The following is a 25,542-nucleotide window of genomic DNA, read 5'->3' as shown; positions in this document are numbered from 1 at the left end:
GGTATAAGGAACAGTATGATTGGTCTAACAGGTATCCACACTTCAAACCCCGCCCCCTGCAGCCAGGTGTGTGTAATCGGAAACACCTGGCTGTAACCAGGCCATTCCTGTGTGATCTCAACTATGCCACAGTCATTATTATAAAAGGTCTTTTGGCGTGTGTTTAGTCTTAATCTTTGCAGCCCTCGAGAACAATACATTTAAGAAACACAGAAAAAAACAATGTAAATGTTATAAATGTGTAGAAATGTTTTAAGGTGTATAAGTATTGTCTGGAAAATGGGGCAGATAACACAAGCTTTCTTTCTGCTCCTTTTAATTTATTTCTTATATGTTAATTTTTTTGTACACATTCTTGACTTCCTTCCACACATGAATCTTAAACATGTGTCAGTGTTGCACATTTAGCTTCCTGCTCTTGCTCTCACCTTTTGGTTGGTGCGCGGCTCCACCTTTGCCCCCCGGTGGTGGCTCATGTGCCTCTCAAGCTGGGAGCGGTAGGTGAAGGTGTAACTGCAGTGGGAGCAGCTGTAGTTATCGTCATTAGTCTCGTGTCGATATTTGATGTGTTCTTTTAGAGACGCGTTTCGTTTGTATCCTCTGGAGCAGTACGGGCACATGTGCAGCGGGAGGGCATCTGGAGTACCTTCGCCAAGGGGAGAGAGGTAAGTGTGAATCTTTATAGTAAAATCCTGACAGGTTTAATCCCAGGTGAAGTGAAAATGGGTGAACATTTAGAATCATAATAAGACTATTCTGGTCATGTAACAATCTATTTGTTTCAGCTTCCTCTCATGTGACATTTTGAGGACCATTCAAAAGATATATTTTGTGAATTGCTTTGGCAGTCCTAATTTCTCATCATTCTGAAACCCGTGGATAGTTACAGTGGAACATACCATTGATGACATTAGCTATTCACCAGTTTAATCAGCTCCAACTTGATAGCTTGATTTTTATATATTTCTGAATGAATGTAAAGTTGTAGTTACCGTTCTCGTCAGCCCCTCCGGTCTCGGCTGCTCCCCGCTCCTCTGGGGCTTCTGGGTAAATGATGGCTGTGTCTCCCTGCTGTAAAATCTCCTCCACCAGTGCATCCTTCTCTCCGTCTCCTCCCTCTGCCTCCTCCGCCTCTCCTTCATCCTCCTCTGCTTCCTCCTCTCCATCGTCGTCCTCGCCTTCTTCCGATACACAGTCCTCTTTCACTAAAACACAGAGAGAGAGAGTCAACTAAAAGTACACATTTTTTCCATCAAATATTATTACCTAAATATAAATGAAAGACAAATCAGCCTGACCTTTGTGTTGAACAAAAATAGACAAATAACATTTTAATCTTGACTAAAACTAAATTATTGTAGTCCATTTTTATATATTCTTTTTATAGTTTACTTCAAAATGAACAGTTGACCTTATGGCCTTAATGTGAGTGATTTATTTAGTTTGAATGTATTTACTTTCATGATGGTTACAATTAATAAACTTTAAATAAATCTTTCAATGCTTTCTCCACTGGAGTTTGTTTTGTCAAACACTTAACACCACTAGAGAGCGCCACACATCATAATATAACTGCATTCACGTTCCACATGGTTTAGCTCTGGTTTAGTCCTGGTTCAATCCTGGTTCAGTCCTGGTTTAGACGTGGATTAGTCCTGGTTCAGTTCTGGTTCAGTCCTGGCTTAGTCCTGGCTTAGTCCTGATTCAGTCCTGATTCAGTCCTGATTCAGTCCTGATTCAGTCCTGGTTCAGTCCTGATTCAGTCCTGGTTCAGTCCTGGTTCAGTCCTGGTTCAGTCCTGGTTCAGTCCTGATTCAGTCCTGGTTCAGTCCTGGTTCAGTCCTGGTTTAGTCCTGGTTCAGTCCTGACTGATGCAGACTTGTTTCCAGTTTGAATGGCGCTTGTGCAAGCTTCTGTCTATTCTGTACATGACTTTGAATATATATATATCCTTATACCCCTGTGAGTCAGATGCCCTCCCATCTTTTTATCCAGTTATTCCTTTATTTACCTTATGCATTCCAAGCATCCCAATTATTCACAAAGATGAGTTTACAAGCACTTTCCACAACTCAAGCTAAAATGAACTAGCATGCTAATGTGCACTTCCTGATCAGGCCTCACTTACTGCCCATTCAGAGAGAGGGACAGTGTGTTTGCCAACACCAAAAAGTTCTAAAAACTTTCTATACCCCTTCCTTAAGCTTCTCTTTGACTATATTTCTGATGAATACATTTCTGTCCTGCTCTCACAGAATCACCATTTTGCATTACACTCTACCGTTACACTTACAGGCCTTACAAACCGCTAACTCATTTTAACAATCAAAACAGCCAGGGCCTAGCATGATCACGCACATGTGGAGAAGAGACGAACAGGTGTATTAAACTGGTGAGACAGAAGTCCAGCAGAAACGCGTCTGCTTCTGCCAGAGCCTTTTGTGAGTCTAAAGAGAATTTATGGTGAGGCCTGGGTTACACTTTTGTTCTGCGCAGACAGGAAAAATAAAACTGAATATCCCTGTATCATTCTATAGTATTCCCCTATGAACCCTCCGAAAGGAAAGGCAAAAGCTCTTAAAACTATTAGCCATCTGACCCAAACTGCACTCACAAGACTACACCTGCAGGGGGAGTTCATGCAAAAACTATGGCCGATATGGGCTTTTTCATGATCAATGCCGATACCGACTGTTTAGAATCCAGAGCAACTGATGGTCGATAAGCTCTGCTGATATTTAATTTAAGGCAAGGCAAGTTTATTCGTATAGCACAGTTCGTACACAAAGTAATTCAAAGTGCTTTACAGAATAAGAAAGACCCTTTAAATTTACAACAAATTGCCCCCAAAGCCCATTTTTTTACCACTGACCTATAACAGAGCTGTGTAGTCACGCTCTGTGCAGTTGTATTAAAGTGTTTGTCATGATCCCTGTTCTGCTCTCCCTGCGCCCTCGTCTCCCCCCTCCCTCACCCGTCTGTCTCCGGAGCTGGGCGGGATCCTGACTCCTCCCGTGCGCACCTGCTTCCCATCAGCGCAATCAACGCCACCTGCCGCGGATAAGAGGGGTCTGGACGAGTCACTCGGCGCCGGAACGGCCGCGTACTCACGTGAATATGCTCTTGGCTTTACACTGCTTCAGATCTGTGTCTGCTCATGCTTATCGGAACCTTGTTACTCTCCTCCAGGAATCCGCCGGGAACCAGCTCCGGACCTCCCCTGCTCATGCACCTCAGCCCTGGTATGATCCTGTCTCGCCTTGCTCCCCGTACACCTCTGTCCCTCCACGTCCACGACTCCGCACCAACGCTCCCCAGCTTCTATGGTTTTTGACTCTTGCCTTGTTTAAGATTATGGACTATACGACGAACTATTACCCTTGTATCACGATTGTTGTGAATAAAGACATTGTTAAACCTTTGCGAGTCTGCAACCTTGGTCCTTACGTCACGCTGGTTACGACAGTGTTATAATGTATATAATATAAAGCTTTGTGTGTATTTTTTTAGGCAGCACATTGACCAAAACTAAATACACTAAACAATCCAAATACCACCCCAATATATTTTTAGTTTAATCTGCAGATAAATACCAAATATATCACAGTCACACACTTCTGCTTTCTGTTGTTGCCTCATATAAATCCCTATAAACTACATAAAATAGTCCACTAATACAAGTTTTGGCTCCACTGACTGGTAGATGGACTAAGTGACTAAAGCCCCACATCTCTAACATGTACAAATGTTTTCGAGATCACTTCTATCCCCGTTAAGTTCCATTCTCCTGCTGTATTTATTCAACCACAACATCTGGGAGGGCATCTGACACACCACGACATCTGCAGATTGAAGGTTTGTATCTGCGGATGACTTCTACCCCGAGTGAGCCGCAGCAGCAGTGAAACAGGAGACCTCATACCTTATATGGACTCGAGCACTGCACTCTCCACATCTGTTACCTACATTTACTCTGACTCCTATACCCCTGTGCATCAGATGCCCTTCCATCCTCTTATATCTCTGTGTGTCAGATGCCCTCCCATCGTCTTATATACATGTGTGTCAGATGCCCTCCCATACCTTATGCATTCCGAGTGTCTTATTTATTCACCCGATGAGTTTACAAGCACTCTCTACAACTCAAGCTAACAACAACTCGCATGCTAATGTGCACTTCCTGATCATCAGATAATAAAACACTTTATAATCAGATGCAGACAGCACACAGCAGATTTATTTTGACCTCAAGAGCAGCTCATACAACATATCTGCACTGGGATAAGACACATTCTGCTCAAATGATATGTGTTTTTTTTCTTTCTCCAGGCACTGCTGGAGGGTCAGGGGGGCAGAGGAGCAGACTTACCCCCGTTGCAGGCTCTGTTGTGGGGTAACACTGCTCTGGTGCTGGGCCTCTTGCGGCCTCCTGGCTCTTGGCTCTCCTCCTCCACAATGTGCAGCTTGTCTTCATCGTCTGAGTCTGAACTGGCCTCCAAGCCGTTGTTAAAGTTTGGCACTGAAAACGCACAAGACACAGATATTCAATACATAAATAAATAGTTATGTTCATCTTAAACTCATCTCTCTCCATCATCATCTTTACTTCACTCTTTTCTCTCTCCCTTCCTTCTCTTTCTCTTTTCTGTCTCTTTATTACAAAAACAAAATATCATGATATCGTATCGTCAAAGGTCTCACAATAATGACCATTTATATGTACAGTCTGTGGGTCTTTGCTTAAATGTTGTTTTGTAGCAGCAGCAGCTAAAAAAACACAGGAAACTACATAGACCATGATCCTTTGCTTCATTTCAGTGCAGACTATATGAAGAAGTAACTGTTATAAAGGTTTGACTAGGCTTTTAGAAGAAAAAGTAGCATTTCTTCCATTCTGTTAGCGACTCTTCACCTCGTTTTCCTCACACTCTTACTCCCTCTTCTCTCTCTCTCCCTTTTTCCCCTTGTCACTCTCTCTCTCCTCTATTTTCCTCTCCTTCTCTCAATGTCTGTTTCTGTCTTCCCTCTCTTTATTACTTCTCGATTCCTCCATCCCCCTCTCTGTTATCTTCTTGCCTTCCTCTCAACTGTCTTTCTGCTTTCTCTACTCACACACACTCTCCTCTCACTCCTTCTTTATCTCCACTTCTTCCTCATTCTCTCCCCTCTCCATTCTCTCCCTCTATCCTCCCTTTCCCTCCCACCCCACTCTCCTCCTTTCTTTTCTCTGCCTCCCCTCCTTCACCCATTCTACTCTGCCTCTCCTCCTCTCTCCCTCCTTCTTCTCTTCTATCCCTCCCTTTCTGTAATCTCTCTCTCCTTCCTCCCTCCTCGCTGCCTCTCCTCCTCTTTCTCTTCTCTACCTCTCCTCTCGCTTTTCTGCCTCTCTTCCTCTGCCTCTCCTCCTCTCTCTGTCCTCTGCCTCTCCTCTCTCTGTCCCTCCCCCTCCTCCTTCGCTTCTGTCCCTCCCTTTCTCTAATCTCTCCTCTTTCTCTTCTCTGCCTCTCCTCCTCTCTTTCTCCTCTGCCTCTCCTCTGCTCTCTTCCTCTTTCTCTTCTCTAGCTCTCCTACTCTCTCTTCTCTGTCTCTCCTCTCTTTCTCTGCCTCTCCCCCTCTTTTTCTCCTCTGCCTCTCTACCCCTCTCTCCCTCCTCTTTCTCTTCTCTACCTCTCCTACTCTCTCTTCTCTGTCTCTCCACCTCTCTCTCTCTCTCCTCTGCTCTCTTCCTCTTTCTCTTCTCTGTCTCTCCTCCTCTCCCTCTCCTCTGCTCTCTTCCTCTTTCTCTTCTCTACCTCTCCTACTCTCTCTTCTCTATCTCTCCTCCTCTCTCTCCTCAGCTCTCTTCCTCTTTCTCTTCTCTACCTCTCCTACTCTCTATTCTCTGTCTCTCCTCCTCTCTCTCCTCTGCCTCTCCTCTCTGTCCCCCCTCCTCCTTCTCTTCTGTCCCTCCCTTTCTCTAATCTCTCTCTCTCTCCCTCCTCTCTCCTCTTTCTCTTCTCTACGTCTCCTCATCTCTCTCCCTCTCTCCATCTCTCCTCTCCACAGGGAGCACAGTGCTTCTGACAGAGCAGATGAGACTAATGAGAATCTAAACTGTGGTGATCTGTTACGAGTGACAGGTGAGAGCTGCAATGCAAAACAAGAGCCCGCACTTTGTACAGTGGAACGGAAAATACACCTCTTTATTTAACCCAGAGACACCCACTGGGACAGGAGCCTCGTTTTCAGGGCAGTCTATTGTACTGCAGTTGCGATACTAAGGAACGGGCCCGATAATCGATACGATATCACAATGATAATAAAAACACTCTTTCTTTAGACAGAGTCGGAGTTGAACCCAGCAGCAATGTCCAAACAAAACAAATGAAAATGTCCAGTTAATAGGGGTCTAGACAAATCCAATCTTCATTTCCTTTGTTCATGTTCTCATTTACAACCGAGAACAAGTTTGACTACAAGACGAAAACAGCTACCGTCTCTGGAAAGGAAATCATTATAAATTATTTAGCGTTTAGTTTTGTGTTGATGCCAAATATATACAGTCAAACTAGTCCAAGAATCCCATGAATCTCAGAAAACTCTCTGTGTAAAAGCTGCTAAACTAGCAGCTTTTACACAGAATAAGACCACATGGAGACACAGGGAGGGCATCTGACACACAGGGAGGGCATCTAACACACAAGGGCATGTTTGTCTAAATAAAGTTAAATGAATGAACGTGAACGATATCGTGCGGTTTCGTGGAGGAGTGCGCTGCATGACAAATTCAGAGCAGAGGGTCCAGACTGTGCAGCTGTGAAGAAGCAGAGCCAGGAGACAACACACACAATTACACCAGTGTCAGAGAGAAAGAGAGAGGGACGGAAGAGGAGGGAGCAGGAGGAAGAGAGACAGCGACCAGTGTCAGAGAGAAAGAGAGAGGGAGGGAGGGAAGAGGAGGGAGCAGGAGGAAGAGAGACAGCGACCAGTGTCAGAGAGAAAGAGGGAGGGAGGGAAGAGGAGGGAGCAGGAGGAAGAGAGACAGCGACCAGTGTCAGAGAGAAAGAGAGAGGGAGGGAGGGAAGAGGAGGGAGCAGGAGGAAGAGAGACAGCGACCAGTGTCGAGAGAAAGAGAGAGGGAGGGAAGAGGAGACAGCAGGAGGAAGAGAGGCAGCGACCAGTGTCAGAGAGAAAGAGAGGGAGGGAAGAGGAGGGTGCAGGAGGAAGAGAGACAGCGACCAGTGTCAGAGAGAAAGAGAGAGGGAGGGAAGAGGAGGGAGCAGGAGGAAGAGAGGCAGCGACCAGTGTCAGAGAGAAAGAGAGGGAGGGAAGAGGAGGGTGCAGGAGGAAGAGAGACAGCGACCAGTGTCAGAGAGAAAGAGAGAGGGAGGGAAGAGGAGGGAGCAGGAGGAAGAGAGACAGCGACCAATGTCAGAGAGAAAGAAAGAGAGAATGAGAGGGGAGAGGGATAAGGAGGGAGGGAGGTGGAGAGAGAGACAGAGAGAAGGAGGAGGACGAGTGTCAGAGAGAAGAGAGGGGGAGAGAGAGAGGGAGGGAGAGACAGAGAAAGGAGAGAGATAGAAAGGAAACCCCCTCTAGAAGCAGCCAGTGGAGAGACTTCAGGCTTCAAAACTCACACAAACAAATCAGGCATCAACTTTTACTATAGCACAAAACAACAACAAGAAAACAACTACAACAACAACTACAATTAGAACAACAACAAAGCAACAACCAGTTCTACAACAACTAAAACAACAACAATCCTAACATTTGTACTGTACTCTACAAACTGGACCAGTTTCTCAACGTGCCAGAGTCATTATCCATTCACTCCACAGCTGTCCTGGGGCAGACTGACCAAAGCGAGCCTGCCAATCTGTGCCATCCTCCCGCTACAAACACTCAAACACACACGCCACACACCTTTGGCAAGACACTTCACCCACATTGCCTAGTGGGTGAAGTATCTTTGCCCAAGGACTCAACAGTATGCACAGTGGCTCACAGGGTTATGGGTCTGTCTTCTGTGTAGGACAAAAATGATCCAATATTTGAAACATTTAGGAATAAAAATATCACTTAAGGTTCAGTCCAATGATCGTGTGTACTGAAAGGGAAGGGTAAGGTTCTGTAATAGCGCTTTAGTTGTACATGTTCTGTGACAGTGCTTTAGTTTAGCAGCAGCACAGACTTGAGTGTTTGACGCATTTGGATGCACTTTTGATCAGTGTATGTGGCAGGTGTGAATGTAGGTTAGTCCCAATGAGATCTGTCTGATAACGAGAGAGAGATAGAGGGAGGAAGAGAGAGGGGGAAGAGACTGGAGAGAGAAGCAGAGGAGGTGCAAAAAGATCGAAATATACCTATATTTAGATCTTTTTGCGGTATGGATATATTTTCTATTCTGTCAAATTGCAAGAGTGCATGGTTCTAATGTATTCTACAGCAGCAGCAGTGACGTGTTCTGACCAGAGGGGGGCAGCACTGAAGAGTATTACATAACCACCTCCTCACAGGAACTGGACCCAGTGACTGAGCTCTGAACCAAACTGTTTTAAAAATCCACTTCAATTTGTTACTAATAGATACTAAAACGAGTATAGAAACTAGATACTCATTTGAGCAGGTATAGATACTAAAACAAAAAGTATAAGACACATAGACTAGTATACACCCATGGACCACTATTGAAACCACCTGGACCACTGAGGGATTACACAGATATAAGGACACATGGAAATATAAAAGAAAGTACTGCTATTTAATGTTGAAAATCACATTCTATTGTCTAAAGAGTGTTTTTTTTAATCATCATGGTATCAGAATCAGTATCGAGTATCGAGTCTGTTTCTTACTATCAAAATCTAGTTTGAAATTTGCATAGCACTAACTGTTCCACTTATCAAATAGTTATAATGAGGATTCCTGGTGACTACTTGAAGAGCTCTGAGTTCAAAGTTCATTTCAGCTTCATTGAAATGGAGCCTGTCCTGCTGCTCACACAGAACTGACACAGTGACACGTTTCTGTTGTATTTTTAGCCCGACTCTAAACCACGTGTGAGTGTACAGCCCAGGTGCACCCAGCACAGGTGTGTCTTGCTCTCCCTCATTTGCTCTCTTACTTCCTGCGCCAACCCCCTCTGTCTCTCTTTATTCTCACCTTCTCTCTCAGTAGTAGGTGTGAACGATATTGACAAAAATGCATTATGGTGAATGGAGAGTGCTGGCCGTTTCTGTCTCCAAAACAGCAACAGCGGCTCGGTTGGTAGAGTGTTTACCCATAGGTCTGTCGCAAGAACACATTTTGAAGCACGACAGTCAACTATTACTATAATGATGATAGTGAAAGTACTTTATGTCACTCTAAGATTAAAATACAACAGGATAATCCCAGTGCACCAGTTTTAAAAAGACAGTATCACAGAGAGGCCTGAGCTGCAACCAATAAAAAGCAGAATGCGTCAATAATGAGCCATAAAAGTGACTTATTCAACCCTCTACAGCTCACATCTTTTCATAATGATAAATATATTGTTTCAGCTTTCATATATTGAATGATAAGTCGATATAATAATTATCATGGCAGGCCTGCAGATCAATGTTGTTGTGTCCTTGGGCAAGACACTTAACCCACCTCACCCCCAGTGTCTGTGTACACTTGTATATTAATGTGTGTGAATGTGTGAGCGGTTTCTTGATGTTAAGTGCTTGCAGTGTCTTGAAGGTGGAAAAGCGCTATATAAAAATGTGTCTGTTTATCAACTTACGGATTTTAGATAAATCTCCTCCTACTCACAGTTCCGCTCTCCCCTCCGTCTCCCTTCTTCCTCCTTTATCTCTCCCCTCCTCCTCCTGTTTAACCCTCCTTTGCCTTCCTCCTCTCTCCTCCGCCTTCCCCTCTCTTTTCTCTTCCTCTCTCGGTGTCAGATCAGCTGAACCTAAATCACTGTTCACATTTGTATAGTGTTACAGAGTGTAATGGGAGACGTGCATTTTTAAAGACAACATCTGCCCTTCAAAGGATAATAATAATAGTTCAACAAACAGAACCAAAATGGAACAAAATAAAGTCAGAAAAAATGTGATATCTCTCCCTTGTTTCTGATTTGGATGTCATTTTTGTTTTGATGACAGTAAAATGAAACTCGTCGTGGGTAGAGCAGTTAAAGGAATTCCGACCATGACTGTCAGAGCAACCAAAGAGCCAATCAGAAGTGAGACTGTTGATGGTAACACCCCTTTCCACCCGCACTTCCGCTTAGCAACTCTGTCAATCAAACCTGTTATTAATGTTCATATCTTGATTAACGGACACAATAGTGATACATACCAGGATCATGTAGAGCGGGTTAATATGAACATTTTAGGACCAAAAACAAAAAACAGCAGCAGTTACAAAGAGAGGGGCCACAGTTGTTCAATAGAAAGTGAATTGAGTCGATAGAGCCGGAAGCGAACCCATGCTCACTTCCTATTTTGAACATAGCGGCTAGCAGGTTAGCTATGTCCATTTATATTTACAGTCTATTGTCCCATCTCATCAAACAAAGTCAGAATTAGAAAAACATGAAAACCTGTCGTATGCACTTAAAAGTCATGATTTAGTCTGATTTTAGACCTTTGTTCTAGTTCTGTTTTAGTCCTAGTTTAGTTCAGCTTTAGTCCTGATGGAGACCTGGTTTAGATCTGGTGATACTCGGGAAGCTAAATATCACCCATGTTGTGAAAAGTTTGAGACAGTAAAAGTTGTTCAAGTGACTTTTTCATCTCTGACCCACATACGGACCCCCTGCTGTCCGCTCTGTGTGACCCCTCGCCTAACCTTTGACCTCTCAGTGGGAGGGGTCAGCAGGGGGGTGGAGAAGGAGTAAAAGAAAACAAAAGAATCTCTGCTTTTGTGGGACTGTTACTGTGGAGATGGAGGAGTGCGGAATAAAACTATTCTGTAGTCGAAGGAGAATGGACGAGACAGGAAGTGACATACCAGGAAGTCAGACTGAAAACACTCACTTCCTGTTTACAGTTACAAAGCACAACACACATGGATCTCTAATAAGAACTAGATAAGACATTCCCCCTTCTGTCTGTCCTGGGGTGAGATTGACAACTGGCCGCTCCAGGTAATGCAGCTCCTGGGAGCTTGGGCCCAAAAAGAATTCTTCCATAGAGCCCAATGGATTTTTTAGGAATTCAAACTGCCCGTGTTTTGATAGGGCATCTGGCTTTCATAAAGGTCGGATGTTGTGGGATTCTTCTCTGTTTTCACAACATGAACATTTAAAAAATCCTCAAAGTGCCTAAAAGTTAGCTATGTAGCTTTAGCCTAGCCTCTCTGAGCCGCTGAGCCCGCGCTAGCTCTGCTCTAGCAGCTATCGCTCTGATTCTAACGTCACATGGTGGGAGGCGCTAGACCGTACTGAAGAGGTGATGCTGAAGACAAAATCATTTTTGAGCCCATGAGCCAATGAGCACAGACCATTGAAAACAATACGACGCCATCTTGGGTTCACTGTATTTAACTGAGATGATGGCCCTTTTGTGGACTCAACTGTGGAGAACAAATGCACACAAGAAATACACATTTAACATTCTGGTACTACATGTGAGAGCAGAGCAGAGTCAACTGCAGTAACACTGTAGTTGACTACAAAAACTCTTGATCGACTAAAGACGTGTCCTGATGATTGATTGGTCGACTAAAAAACTATTACTATCTATGTATCTGACCCAAACTGCACTTACAAGACTACACCTCCAGGGGGCGTTCATGCAAAAACAACTATATGGGCAGAAAAAAGTACCAAGAAACAATGTATTTATATAAAGACCCCCCAAATGTCCCAGTAGTGCAGAAAAATTCCCTACCATAAATACTCAACCCAAAAAAATACTGAACGATGAGTGGATATAGTGAATATCGTGACAGACCTACTTTTTAGGAGTTGAGATTTGATTGAAACAACTTAATTTTGCTTCTAAAATGGTCCTGAATATACTATTTTAGTTCTTACGATTATATAGTGACCTGAATAAGCACCATTATCGATTAACCTAATAATCTTGTCACAGCAACACAACAACAGTTTCATATGACCAGATGTATTGAAATCAACATATTTAAAATGGCTCAGACTGAACAAACAACTGACCACCTGGCTTCCTATAAGGGTGCACACATGACAATATGCCAAACAGGTGAAATAATTCAGCTTTTGCTTTTCTCCATCCTTAAGCTAACACACCTATATTTAAGTGGGGTTTGTCTATCCTTTCAGTTAGTTCACATTCTGATGTCTTTTACATAATAGTTCCTGAATGTGTGTGTGTGTGTGTTTGTGTAAGCGTTTGTGTGTGGAGGAGGAGGAAGAGGAGGAAGTCTGGAAATATCCCGTAGAGCTGTGTGTGTGTGACTCAGTGCTGCCCCTTCAGGAGAACGTCTGTAACTGCAACAACTGACCCACTTTCCCCCTGCTCCCTCTCTCTCTTGAATCCCTCTTCTTTGTCTCCTCTCCCTCATCTTTCTGTCTTCTCTTTCTTCTCTATCTCTCTTTCCTGTCATTCCCCTATCTCTTCTTTCTCTCTCACCCCTCTCTCTCTTTTGCCCCCTCTCTCAATGTCTGTCTGTCTTTCGTCTCGATCGTCCCCCCTTTTCTCCCCCTCCCTTGTCACCTCTCTCCTCTCCCACAGTCGCTCTCTTCACTCTCTCTCCCTCTCTTCCTCCTCCTCCTACCCCCCCTCCCCTTCCTCTCTCTCCCTTTCCTCTCTCTCTGTCTCCCTCTCTTCATCCCCCTCCTCCCCTCCCTCTCTCTTTCTCCCCCTTATCTCTCTGTGTAGATAAAAGCACATGTTACATAAGTTCCACTCCAGTCGTGTGATCAGGTGACCAGGGCATCTGATAATCTAGAGCCGCACCGTATATGGACAAGAGCACCTTTTTATATAATAAACATTAAGATTTTATTTGATTGGCTGATTTGTGTTTTGTGTTCAGTCTGTGGGAGTAGAATGTAGAGGAAAAGTGGCTATAAAAACAAAACATTGCCTAAAAAACTATTAATAAACATTTTTTAAACCAACATAAGTCAGGCAAAGATGGAAGTGTTGCCAAAGATGGAGAGGTTGCCAAAGAAACCTTCACCAGTGTCGTTTCTCCTTACTTGGTCATGTCAGTTCATCGTTCAGATACTGTTAAATAAGTATTTGTAAATATAAACGTCCTGTACCAAAATTTTCCCATGTATTTGAGCAGCTTTTGAGGTCAAAATAAGTCCAATAGGAAGTGTGCATTAGCATGGTAGCTGTTGGTAGCTTTACCATCTCAGCAAAACTGCTGTGAGGAGCCAGACAGAGGGTGCTGAGGCGGCCATCTTGAACCGCGTCAATCAGAGCTAACCAGGTCAGAGGTCGAAGGTCACCACTCACTGATCAGGCAACAGAGCGTGAAAAGGACGTCTGTTTGAGGCTAAGATAAAGCTACAGGAGACAATCATGTACATTCAGTTTCATGCCATACTGCGGAATATTACAGCTCAAGGGGCAACATTTCCATGGAAACAAGCAGGAGGAGGCCCTCTTCTTCCAAGCCAACTAACATGATGCATGTATTTCACTGCAATAACACAACCAAAATAAAAACACACGCTTTTAATATAGTCTATTTTTAGGCTAAAAAGATACATACTGTGGCTTTAAATAACGAAAAGTCAAAAAAATCTAAACTATTGTACATGCCAGTCGTTTTATCTCCTGTAGATGCTCTTTTCTGCAGTGTCTGATACCAGGAGGAGGAGAGGAGGAAGAACAGAGGAGGAGGGGTCAGCCGGAAGCAGAGCACATGGCCTGGAGTCATGTGACCTCCTGCAGCACAAAGACAGCTATAGTCGCTCACAGCAACAAGACCCTTTAATTCATAAAACTCAAACTATGAATGTGAATAAAGTGTGGGTATGTGCTGAAAACAGATGATACTTATATTAAAACTAATATTGGCACTGGTCAACATGATCAACAAAAACGGCCCTAACACTAGCAACCTTCTTCTATAAAAGAGACATTTCTTCAAAGCGTTTATCCTCCACAAACCAGAAAGTAGTGTTTGACTGTTGCACTATTAGCATGCTAGTTGCTGTTAGCATTACCATCACGCTCTGTCCTCTGAAAAAGTGCTTATAAACTTATCATGGTGAATAATTAGAATGCTCTGAATGCTTAAGGTGAGTGAGGAATAACTTTGGACCACTGCAAACAGCTTTTTCCACGTTTTTTAAGATTGTAAAAAACTGTGTCTTTAGCTGACAACATCCAGCTGTGTTAGAAGTCTACTGGATCCAGCTACCATCACTTTGCTGTCTAATCCTTAACCCAAATCCATCAGTCCGCCTTGTTTTTCTCATTCTATTGTTTTGGTGTATACTCCACATTTCACAGACACGCTCCTAATGATCCTAACAGAGAAACATCAGGTGCAGGTGAAGGCGATATTACGAGGTTTGAACGCGCTCTGCAAAATGTAGGTCAACTCTGGAACGAAACAAAAGGAGGGCTAAGGCAGAAACGCTTTGAAGTGCAGTTTAAATTTGCATAAGATCAGAAGAATATAAGTACCGGTGGTGTAATGTAATATTTAAAGGCATACTTTCCAAGGAGATGTTAATACCTTGCTTTGAATGTTCCCCTGTATGGCATTAAAAGTTTTATTGTTATTATGCTACATGGAGACAAGCAGGTGATTCCACACTTCCAAATGGCAGATCGGATCTGTGGAGAAGTGATAGTAACAGTAAGAATTCATGTCTTTCAAGGTAGTTTTAAGCAATGCAAGATAGATAAGTTTAATGCCATACTGTTGAACATTCTATTCAAGGCAATGACATCTCCATGAAGTCAAGCTGGTGGTCAAGCTCCATCACAAAAGTTACATTGTGCATCTTTAAAGCGTATAATACCAAGATTCTGACTCAGACTTGGAGAAAGCGGCAATTTTCCTAATGCTATCAGTAAAAACATGCCTATATTTTTGCTTTAAATTATTCAAGAATTAAAAAAAATCCTGGGTCCTTTACCAAATAGAGTTTTTATGTTTTAAGCAAATGGATACAAGAATTCCGTGTATTTCAGAACATGTTTATGGAGGTCTAAACTACAGGGTTAGCAGCTTTTACACCGAATAAGACCCCATGGAGACACAGGGAGGGCATCTGACACACAAGGACACTTCAGAGCGTGTTTGTACAGGTCTAAGCTACAGGGTCAGCAGCATTTACACCAAATAAGTCCCCATGGAGAGACAGGTACATTATAGTTCTCAAAGCAGACATTAAATTACCTAAAGAATTGCAGCCTTCTGTAAAATGCTGCTATGCTACACTGGACACAGACGACTAGCCGCTAACTGGCTGCTAACTAGCCGTGTAGCTTCAGTAGAATTGGAGGGTAATACACATGGTTAGTCGCACATAGAAAAAGGCCCAGGGCAAGTCTGCATCAGGTTATGGGTGACCGGACTGAGCTAGGCTAATGAAGCGCTGAGCTAGCACGGGAGCACAGGAGCAGGCAGGGTCAGAGGTCAGAACTGTGTAAATAAAACACAAAACTCATTCAAAACTTCTAAATACAAAAACATGAATAAACAACAAAATAGACTGACAGATAGAGACTTATTTAAAAAAAAAATTTAACACCAGTATTCAAGAATCTATTAAACTGATATTAACCAGGTTTAAAACCTCTGCTGTTGTCAAGAATAAGAATCTTGCAAAATTTGATTTAACTGGAACTAAACCAGATGTAAAACCTTAAAAAGTCTAGAATGAAATGTAAAAAATATACTAAAGAAGATATTGATCTGAGTAAGATTATCAAACATGTACATCATAGTCAGTATATATTCAACAAAATGATCAGGGATTAGATTTGATCTGGGCATCAGCTTCCCCTTATAGGCGCCATTTTGAGGACTTTTGCACATTCAAAAGAGAATCATTTTGTATGGAAATGTTGAATGTTTGCCCACTCTGAAAGCCACAGAAAGAGTTAAAGAACAGCTTGATTACAATGGTAGTAATGGTGGTAAATATATAGTTTCATTCACACCTTAGGCAGACCAGCTCTTTGTAAACAGCACATTCTTGTGAGACCATAAACCAGAGCCTGGAGTGAATAATGAGCTTTGGACTGGTTTATTCACAGGTGTTTTTACAGAGAAGCACCAAAAACACACAGCTCACTCCACAGTACAACATCATACAAGTGCACGATACTGGGGATTACTGCGATCATTGTAAAATCGATCCCTCTATTTTCAGATGGAGGGTACGGGCCTATAGAACTCTATATAACTCTGCAAATGTTGAACCTGGTCATCTTTTTTGTGAGAGATAGGATCCACAAACTAAGTAACTTTTGGGAAGGCCGGTCTGATGTGTGCTCTATAATGTTCCAGAGTATGGCTTGAAACTTTTCTATCTCCATGGAGATAAGCAGAAGACACCAGATCAAGTTATAGCTGCGCTCTATGGAGAGGAGAAACTGTTCATAGTAAGAATTTATGTTTGTCACATACACTGTATAAAGAAGTGGACTAAGTGAGTGTGACGTCTCCCACAGTGTGCTCCAGTCAAATAAAGCTCATCGAGCAGTTATAGGGGCCAATTAGTTACATCTTTGGAATTCCCACCGCGAGTATCATAGCAACCAAACAGCCAATCCAGAGTGAGGCTGTTGAAGGTAACACCCTTCCCGCCCACACCACTGTCAATCAAAGATATCTTGATTTATAGACAAAATAAAAACACCAGAATCATGTATCACTGATTAATATGATCAAAATGACGGCAGCAGTTACAGAGAGGGGCGACAGTTTTTCAATAGAAAGTGAATTGGAGCCAGAGTCGATGGAGCCAGAAGCGCACCCATGCTCACTTCCTATTTGGAACACAGCAGCTAGCGCAGACACGGGGAAACTCTGGCCCGGGGGCCACACACGGCCCTTGGGTTTATTAATCCGGCCCGCCGACGTGACCAAATTATGTGCTGTGCTTATTTAACTAAACTTTTGTAAATTAATTATTCATTTAATTAATGAATTTGGAAAACAATGAGTCTTGCATATTCATGCTTTGCTACATGTTACAGGACAAATCATTGATGTTATATATACATATATATCCTGGCCCAGCCCCTCAAATTTTAGAACTCACTGTGGCCCGTGTGTCATAAAGTGTGCCCACCCCTGAGCTAGCGGATTATCTGTGTCCATTTACATATACAGTTTACATATGCAGTCTATAGTTTGTCAAGATATTTTTTGATGGTAAAAGCATCTGTCATTTAAAAAAAATACTATATGGATAAGTTTAAATCCTACTGTGGAACATTTAAAGGCAAAACGATATATCTCCATGAAAACAGGAGGTGATGGACCCCCCATCAGAAAAGTTGCATACTGCAACTTTAAATAACTCCCTCAATGTGGTAAAATACTATCAAACTGTTGTAGCTTCTCTGAGCCAAATGAGCAGGATCTGCCCACTCACAACATGTACACACAGAGATGGGTTCATAATATTATATAACTGCAACCAACAGCCACATGAGCGAGTGGAAGTAATGAAGTCAAAAAATGATTTTGTATATGTAAAGGTAGAACAGGAAATACACAAACTTAAAATATCAAAAAGGAGAGACAGCCTGCTCACAGTGACACTGTATGAGTCAAACAAACATGTAAAATTTTCCATTTTAATTTTTAAGCAGGTTTTTATGCAGAATTGAATTAATAAATTATATACCTAATAACTTTCAAATTTTGCCGATCTAATAACATTCAGTATTTGGATAATCGCCTCACCTCTGTACGTAATAACACACTGCTTACACGTGTTGCTAATGGTAACTAGTGTCTGAAATGTCTGTTTAGCAGTGCTGCATGAAGTAAAGTTTTTAATAGTTTTGTTGCTTAAGTAAAAGTACAGATACAGCGGTATAAAGTTACTTTTTTTTTTTATTTGTTTATTTGATTGGGACAGTGCATGTTAATGAACATACATGACAAAAGCACGGATTGTAGCCATACGGCTAATTTCCATCCGTAGTCCCACGGGTCAGGGTCACAGGGATCAAAAATACAACAACAATAAAATTTACATTAAACAATGATCAGGCCTTAAATACAATTTTCAACCATACAATCTTACAATCTTAGTCACTTTGCACAAAACTCCATTAACATTCACTCAGCTCATTATCCAGACCCACATGCAGCATACAATACTAAAACGGTCCATAAAGGATACACAATATATAATAAACAGCCCGGCACCTAGTGTGTGCAAGTTTGGTTTGCCCAGAGCCAGTTTTTCAGTTGAGCCTTAAATGAATTATATGTTGGGCACTCCCTCAGAGTTAAAGGGAGGCTATTCCACAGGTTCCCACCTCGGACAGACGGGACCATCTGACCAAAGGTGGTACGTCTGTGGGGTATGACCATATCTCCTCTGGCGGAGGCTCGTGTGGTTCTTTGTGTGTTTTCTTTACTCTTGATAAATTCTTTTATTGGTGGAGGAGCGAGAGAGTGCAGAACTTTATAGATCAAACATGCTGATTTTAGATTGATCATGTTTTGAAAATGCAGCAATTTATATTTGTACAGAATATGGCAGTGGTGATGTGACAATGTTTTTTGTCCAGTGTTTTTAAAGCTTTTTTCTAGAGGCTCTCTTTTCAGAGATGTGGGGCATGCGAGTGACCATGTAGTGAGACAGTAATCAATATGTGAGATGATCATGGAGTAAAAATACATTTTAGCTGCTTGCAGTGTTAAGATATTTCGAATATGGCGGAAATTTTGGAGATTAAATTTGACTACCTGTGCTACTTTTTTTATATGACTTTTAAAAGAAAATGTTGGATCCAGAACTACTCCAAGATATTTAAACTCTGAAACAAGGTTGAGCTCTCCATTCAGAAAAACATTTGACCTGGTTGATTCTATGCAACGTTTTGAGAAATACATACAAACAGTTTTTTTTGTGTTCAACATAAGACACGAGTCCCTGAGCCAGTCCTGCACTGAGGATCCTACTCAAGTAAAAGTAAAAGTATCACATGAAAAAGTCGACTAAGTACCAAAGTTAAACCTAAAAGTTAGATATGTCAACTGAACAGATTCTTTTTGTCCAGTTGACAGATTTAACTTTTAGCTTTTACTATGGATCAGACCTGGATGACCTAGGGGCTACACAGATATTTAGGCACCAGTTTAAAAATGTACATAAAGTAAAACGTATTTCGCACAAGTGTTGTTCATTTGTTAATGTCATGATCCATGTTTTTCCTGCTCCCTGTTTTGCCTCCTGTCTTGCTCCTTCCCCTCCCTCACCTGCCTGAGCCGGAGCTGGACGGGGCTCCTGGCTCCTCCCGCGCGCACCTGGAACTCATCAATGCAATCAACGCCACCTGCCGCGGGATAAGAGGAGCTAGGACCAGACACTCGGTGCCAGATCGTCCGCGTGTCAATGTGATTATCTTGCTTGTCCTTGCTTTTTGTATTTTGCTCGCTGTTACCTCGCTTATTGGATTTTGTGCTACCCTCCAGATCTTGCTCCCTGGACTGTCCCAGCTCCCTCACTCCCGGCTCTGCTCCAACCCTGCTACCCAGCCCTGGTACAGTCTGTCTTGTCTTGCCTCTGCACTCCACGTCACTGGACCCTGCCTCGCACCCTGCTCCTCGTTCTGGCTCTGCTCGCCTTATCTCCGTCCCTGCACTCCACGACCCCGGACCCTGTCCGCACCGTCGTCTCCTTCCCATTCCACGTTCCGCCCCAGGACCCTGGCCTGCGCCTCACCCACCGCTCATCACCCGATCTACCTTCATTATTGTTCAATTTATCACTTATTGTAAATAAACACTGTAAACTTTTCCCCGAGTCTTGCATCTCTTGGTCCAATCTGCCTGCATTACGACAGTTAAACTGTAAATGCAGTGATGGTGATTAAAAATGAGTCACAGTAACAATACAAATCGATTTAGTAATTTTTCTTACAAATTTTGTTATTTATTTTTATTTGTTCAAAGCTGAAGCTTGAACTCAAACTTGAGTTCAGGATGTTTCTACAAACATGGTAAAAATAACTCCTCAAATCATATGAAAAGTACTTTTTACTTTTCAGTCCTGTTCAAAAATGTAGTGGAGTAGAAAGTACAGATACTGCTCTCAAATGTAGTGAAATAAAAATAAAATGTATCCACTGTAAAATGTACTTAACACTTTACTTGTACAGATACCTAAAAATTGTACTTAAGTACAGTACTTGTACTTCATTACCTTCCACCACTGTTGTTTAGTAATGTAGCAACAAAGTGTGGGTCTGGTCAGGGCTTAGCTCTGACAGAAAGGAATGGGGTGTGAGTGAAAGAATCTGGTGTTATGCAAATGTGCTACCCCCTCAACCCCTCTCTCCTCTCCCTACATCTCTTCCCTCTCTCTATCCTCTCCCCTTGTCTCCCACCCTCTCTCTCCTACTTTTTCCTTCCCCTTCCCCTCCTCTCTCCTCTTCCCTCCCTCTCCATATCTCTTCTCCCTCTCTCCCTCCCACTCTCTTGCACATGCTCAATAGAACTCTCTATTCACTGTGAGCTGCCACCCAGCTAGCACACAATACACCTCCAGCACAGCAGAGCTAGCACTAGCACTCCTTAGCGTCTGTGTTAACATTGAGGAGCATTTTCCCGGGACTTTGGGAACATACTAACATGCATACAACTTTAACACCTATGTTTGGTTCTGTTTTTTCCATAATAATAACAATAAAAATCGATCTGAAATGTACCAGGTGAAGGTGGCCTCCTATGGCAAACTCACTGATGTGTGTTTGCAGTCATTAAAGTAGCATACATTATAATATATTTATTTAAAATATGTGTATTTGTTTAGATAACTGGCTGCGTTCACACTTGCACACACACCTGAACAGTCTCACAGTGAAAGCACCAGGGCCTGGAGGGGATTTCACTTCTGCTTTTGTTATGAGGCTTAATAATGAAAGCAAAACTATTACACACCTGCATATTTCATACAAGTGACAGCATCAGTAGTGTAGTTGTAGTAGTAGTAGTGTAGTAGTAGTAGCTGTAGTAGTAGTAGTAGCTGAAGTAGTAGTAGTAGCTGAAGTAGTAGTGTAGTAGCAGTGTAGTAGTAGTGTAGTTCTAGTAGTAATATTTATAACATAAAAACATTTTAAAGAAAAAAAATGCGATGCTCTGCTCTCCAAATATTCAAATGCCTTTCTGCACCGTTTCCCCCCTCCCTTCTGTATCTGAGCCTAGAGCTGGGCGAAGAGTTGGGCTCCTCCCGTGCACACCTGCTTCTAATCAGCAATCAAACTGCACCCGGGAAGAATAAAGGGAGCCAGATCCTGACACTCAGCGCCAGATCGTCCGCGTATCCATTGTAGTACAGCTCTGCTTGGCTCAGTTTCATGTTTTTGCTCTTTGTGACTCGTTCTAAGTTGGATATTTTTGCTCCTCGTCACATCCCGCTCCCTGGATCTGCTCAGCTCCTCAATCTCTGACAAAGGTCTCCACGACTGGTACGAACCTCACACTCTCTGACCCAGTTCTCCTCAACCTGTACTGCTCACCTCGTCTCAGACCCCGCTGCTCACGCTTAATAAACATTGTAAAACTTTTCCCCAAGTTCTGTCTCTTTGGTTCCCCCCGTCAGTCGTTACGACAGGTAGTCCTGAAATTGCCAATCCAGACTTCATGAAAAATACACTGACTATAACAAACATGAAACACAGTGCCAAAACAGTTACCAAACAACACCAAATCTGGGACTAAACCTGGTACTAAACTTGGACCAGACCAGGGCTCATCAGGAACTAAAACAGGATCAAACCAAGTCCAAAGTCTATACCAGGACCAAACCAAGGCCAAAGTGAATAAATCTTCCACTCTCTGTGTCACTTTCTCTGTCTCTTTGTCTCTCACTCTCTTTTTTTTTCTCTCTCTCTCTGTCTATTCCCCTTTCTCTCTCTGTCTCTTTCTCACTCTCACTCTGTCTCTTTCTCACTCTCTCACTGTTTCTCACTCTCTCTCTCTCTCTGTTTCTTCTCTCTCACTCTCTCGCTGTTTCTCACATAGCTACAGCTGCTAACTGCCCCTGTTCTCCACCTGGACACACCACCTTAACTCTGCCTCGTGTTGGAGTCAGTTGACCGTCATGTGCTTTTGGTTTGGGGCTAAATGAACATGGCTAAGCTAATGTTGTGCAAAACAACCGGGTTACGCAGCTAATAAAGACGCAACATCTTCTGCAAAGTGAAACAACAAAACGCAACCAGTCACAACAACAACTGCATGTGGAGAATGTTATAAGCGATGTCATCAAGTGGTAGTTTTCAAGTCAACAGCTCCTTTTACCTTTTGTTTAATAGAGATCAGCAATTCCAGGACTGAAATTATCCAAATGATTCTAGTGAAGGTGTATAAAGTTTAAAACACAGTGGAGCAATTCCTGTATTACCACATGACATCACCAGGGGAAACAGAGTGTTTTCAGTTTGAGAGATGAACTCAGACTAAATATACAGGGTTTGTGTGTTAAACATGTGTGAAAGAAACAAAACACAACTTTAAACTCCACTCACTTTCACTAGAATCGTTAGAATAATTTGCAGTCTTGGAATTGCCTAACTTTGAAGCTACAGCTATTGTTTTAGCCTGATTTAAACATCATCACCAGAAGATATTGTAAACTTTCATCTCAACTGAACAAAGTGTTAAATGCAACAACTTGCCATCAACCTGCCAATGGGACTACGGATGAAAATTAGCCTGCATGGCTAACTCTGGCACTTTTACATGCTGTACTAACACATGTTGATCAATGTACACTGTCCCATATTTAATAAATAAACATAACATAACATAACTAAAGGTTACTGTAGTGTATAGCAATATATAGCAGTTCAGTTTAGAATACGAATAGCTGCTAACTTTAAAACTGCCCCTTAATGACATCACAAGGTGGAACAGATTATTTTAAGATTTGCAAATGTAGACAGACTATGGTAATAATAAGGGTTACTCAAACATGTGTGAATGAAACAAAACACAGAATACCACTCCCTGACAGAGAATACAAAATTAGCTTTAAATGCTTAAATGTGACAGTGACTTTTTAAAGGCAGAAAACATTATTTTTCAGAATCCAGATGGCTGATAGCTCTGGGTTAATATAAAGTGCTTATTATAGCAATAATTAAAGGTCCTATATTACACAAAAAAATACTCTTGTGAGGTTTAAACTATGTTATAATGCTGTTACTGCCTCAAAAACAGACCTGGAGTTGTGTTTTGTTTCATTCACGCATGGCTGTGTAATGTTTTATTATTAGTCTGTCTATGCCCCCGGAGCTCAAAATGCTCTGTTCCACCTTGTGATGTCACAAAGTGGTAGTTTTCAAGTTAACAGCTCCTTTTTACCTTTTTCAGTAGAGATCAGCAATTCCAGAGTTGAATTTAGGCCAGTGGTTCTAGTGAAGGTGTATGGAGTTTTATAGGGCAGCACTTCCTGTATTACAACATGACATCACAAGGTGGAACAGTGTCAGGATTTGGGTTTTTTGTGTGTTCTGTGCTGTTTCCCCCCTTCTCTTCTTTGTCTTTGCCTGGAGCTGGACGGAGATTCTGGCACCACCCACTACACACCTGCAGCCGATCTGCAATCAAGCCTCAGCCTCTGGAGTACAAAGGGGCTGAGGATTGTTAGAAACGCTGCCAGATCATCTTGTCATCTTCCTGTGCTTCTATAAGTCATCCTTCATGTCATTCATAAGGTTTATTCATTCATGTATCCCCGGTGGTACTGTTCTGCTTGGCTCGGTCTAGTTTTTGCATTTATGATCTCGATACTCAGCTGGTTATTTTTCATTCTTCGCCAGATCCTGCTCATTGGAACTACTTTGCACCTCCGCCTCCAACCCAGCTCACCTCAACCAGTACAAACACCCCAGCCTCTGACCGCGACCCACGACCTGCTCAAAGACTACAGCATAATAACAACATGACAGCGCTCTCAACAGTCTGCTCCGTCAACCTACATTTACATTTGTGTCTGTAAATAAACTTTGTTCAAACTGTTTACCCTGATCAGAAAACTCTTTAAAATACATTTTACATTTTTATTTTATGAAATGCTGTCTTTGAATTCTTTATTAAAATATAATTTTAAAGGTTGTCTAAAGTTACCCGCTGAACATCAACAGAACAGTAGTAGTGGTAGTACTAGAAGTAGGCCTAGTAGTAGCCTAGTAATTATAGCAGCTGCAGCAGTATTAGTAGTAATAGTTGCAGCATTAGCAGCTGTAGTATTAGTAGCAGTAGTAGTAGTAGAAGTAGTAGTAGCTATAGCAGTAGCAGTGGCAACAGCAGTAGTAGTAGTAGTAGCAGTAGTTTTTGTAATCCCTCAGTGAAAAGTAACCACTCCTTTCCAGACAGAGAAGAGCTGTTAAAACGTGGCTGATATTGGTTTTGCAGTAGTACTGTGATAAATGTCTTTGCACATATGAAAGCAGCTTTATGAAACACAGGGGAAGTGTACACACATGTAAACCCCACTACAGCACTGTTGTTATGCAGAGTCACAGCTAAAGCCTGCTTCCCTGCACCTCAATGTGAATGCACTCACAGCACCGGGATATTCACCGGGGCAGAACTAGTCCTACAAAGAGTAATACTATTGAGTAGCTGTATAATTCAGACTTCACTAGTCGTGCCACACTTCATTCTTATTGCTACAGTATATGAAAGTATGGTTGTGACGAGAAGGGCACCTGGCGTAAAAAATACAATATCACAGGGCCTGACTAGTTTATGCTGGTTTGAATAAGAAAACGGATAACTAGTGATTACAGTAGCACCAGAAGTAGTAATGACAATAGTAGTAAACTCTACTAAAAGGCTTTATCTTAAGAACATCTACAAGAATAAATGAGATTTTGAGGCTAAAGTGTTAAAGTGGTTTTGATGATGAGTTGTGCTGATTTAAGTTCTTTCACTTTTCTCCTTGTTCACTTTGTACCACAGAGTGAGGATCAAAACAGCAGTGAGGCCTGGAAAAAGACCTCATCTTCAGAGCACATGGACCATTATGCAGAGGAAACAAAGTCTGTGTTCATGCTGTTGTCTTGCTGAACTCTCTATAGTTATTTTACTACATTCAGAGGCTAAATCAAAGTGTCAAAGAGCTAACACAAAAGTCTTTTCTGTCATTATCATTGTGTTTTAAGTGTCTGCAGTGTCTCCACAGTCTGCATTTAACCTGCTCTGGGTATTAGCATTAGCATTAGCCGCAGACGTCAACAGCTCCAGTGCTCGCATCTGTGGGTCCTCATTCTGGAAAATACTGAGTGGTATTGGATCGGTGATTTGGTCTGAATACTCAGCGATACCAATACCTGAAAAATGTGCACGCTCCGATGTCACATCAAATACAATACTGGCACTCCATGTGTGTAAATAAATACTACTGTTCAACCAGTCCCAAAATATCAA

The 25,542-nt window shown here is 42.3% G+C and overlaps 1 protein-coding gene across 1 annotated transcript in view; it reads right to left on the bottom strand.

Moving 5' to 3' along the window:
- Window positions 1–25,542, bottom strand: part of LOC117385612 (zinc finger E-box-binding homeobox 1-like) — a 52,247-nt gene that overhangs the window by 17,679 nt on the left and 9,026 nt on the right. The window contains exons 2-4 of the mRNA XM_033982906.2: window positions 4,370–4,519; window positions 993–1,205; window positions 429–646 (exon numbers count right to left, since the gene is read on the bottom strand). Of these exons, the coding sequence (XP_033838797.1) occupies window positions 429–646; window positions 993–1,205; window positions 4,370–4,519 (581 nt within the window). The remainder of the gene's footprint in view (window positions 1–428; window positions 647–992; window positions 1,206–4,369; window positions 4,520–25,542) is intronic.

This window comes from Periophthalmus magnuspinnatus, chromosome 17 (genome assembly GCF_009829125.3).
Source record: "Periophthalmus magnuspinnatus isolate fPerMag1 chromosome 17, fPerMag1.2.pri, whole genome shotgun sequence".
Taxonomy (NCBI): domain Eukaryota; kingdom Metazoa; phylum Chordata; class Actinopteri; order Gobiiformes; family Gobiidae; genus Periophthalmus; species Periophthalmus magnuspinnatus.
This window is presented reverse-complemented; position numbering and strand designations above follow the sequence as displayed.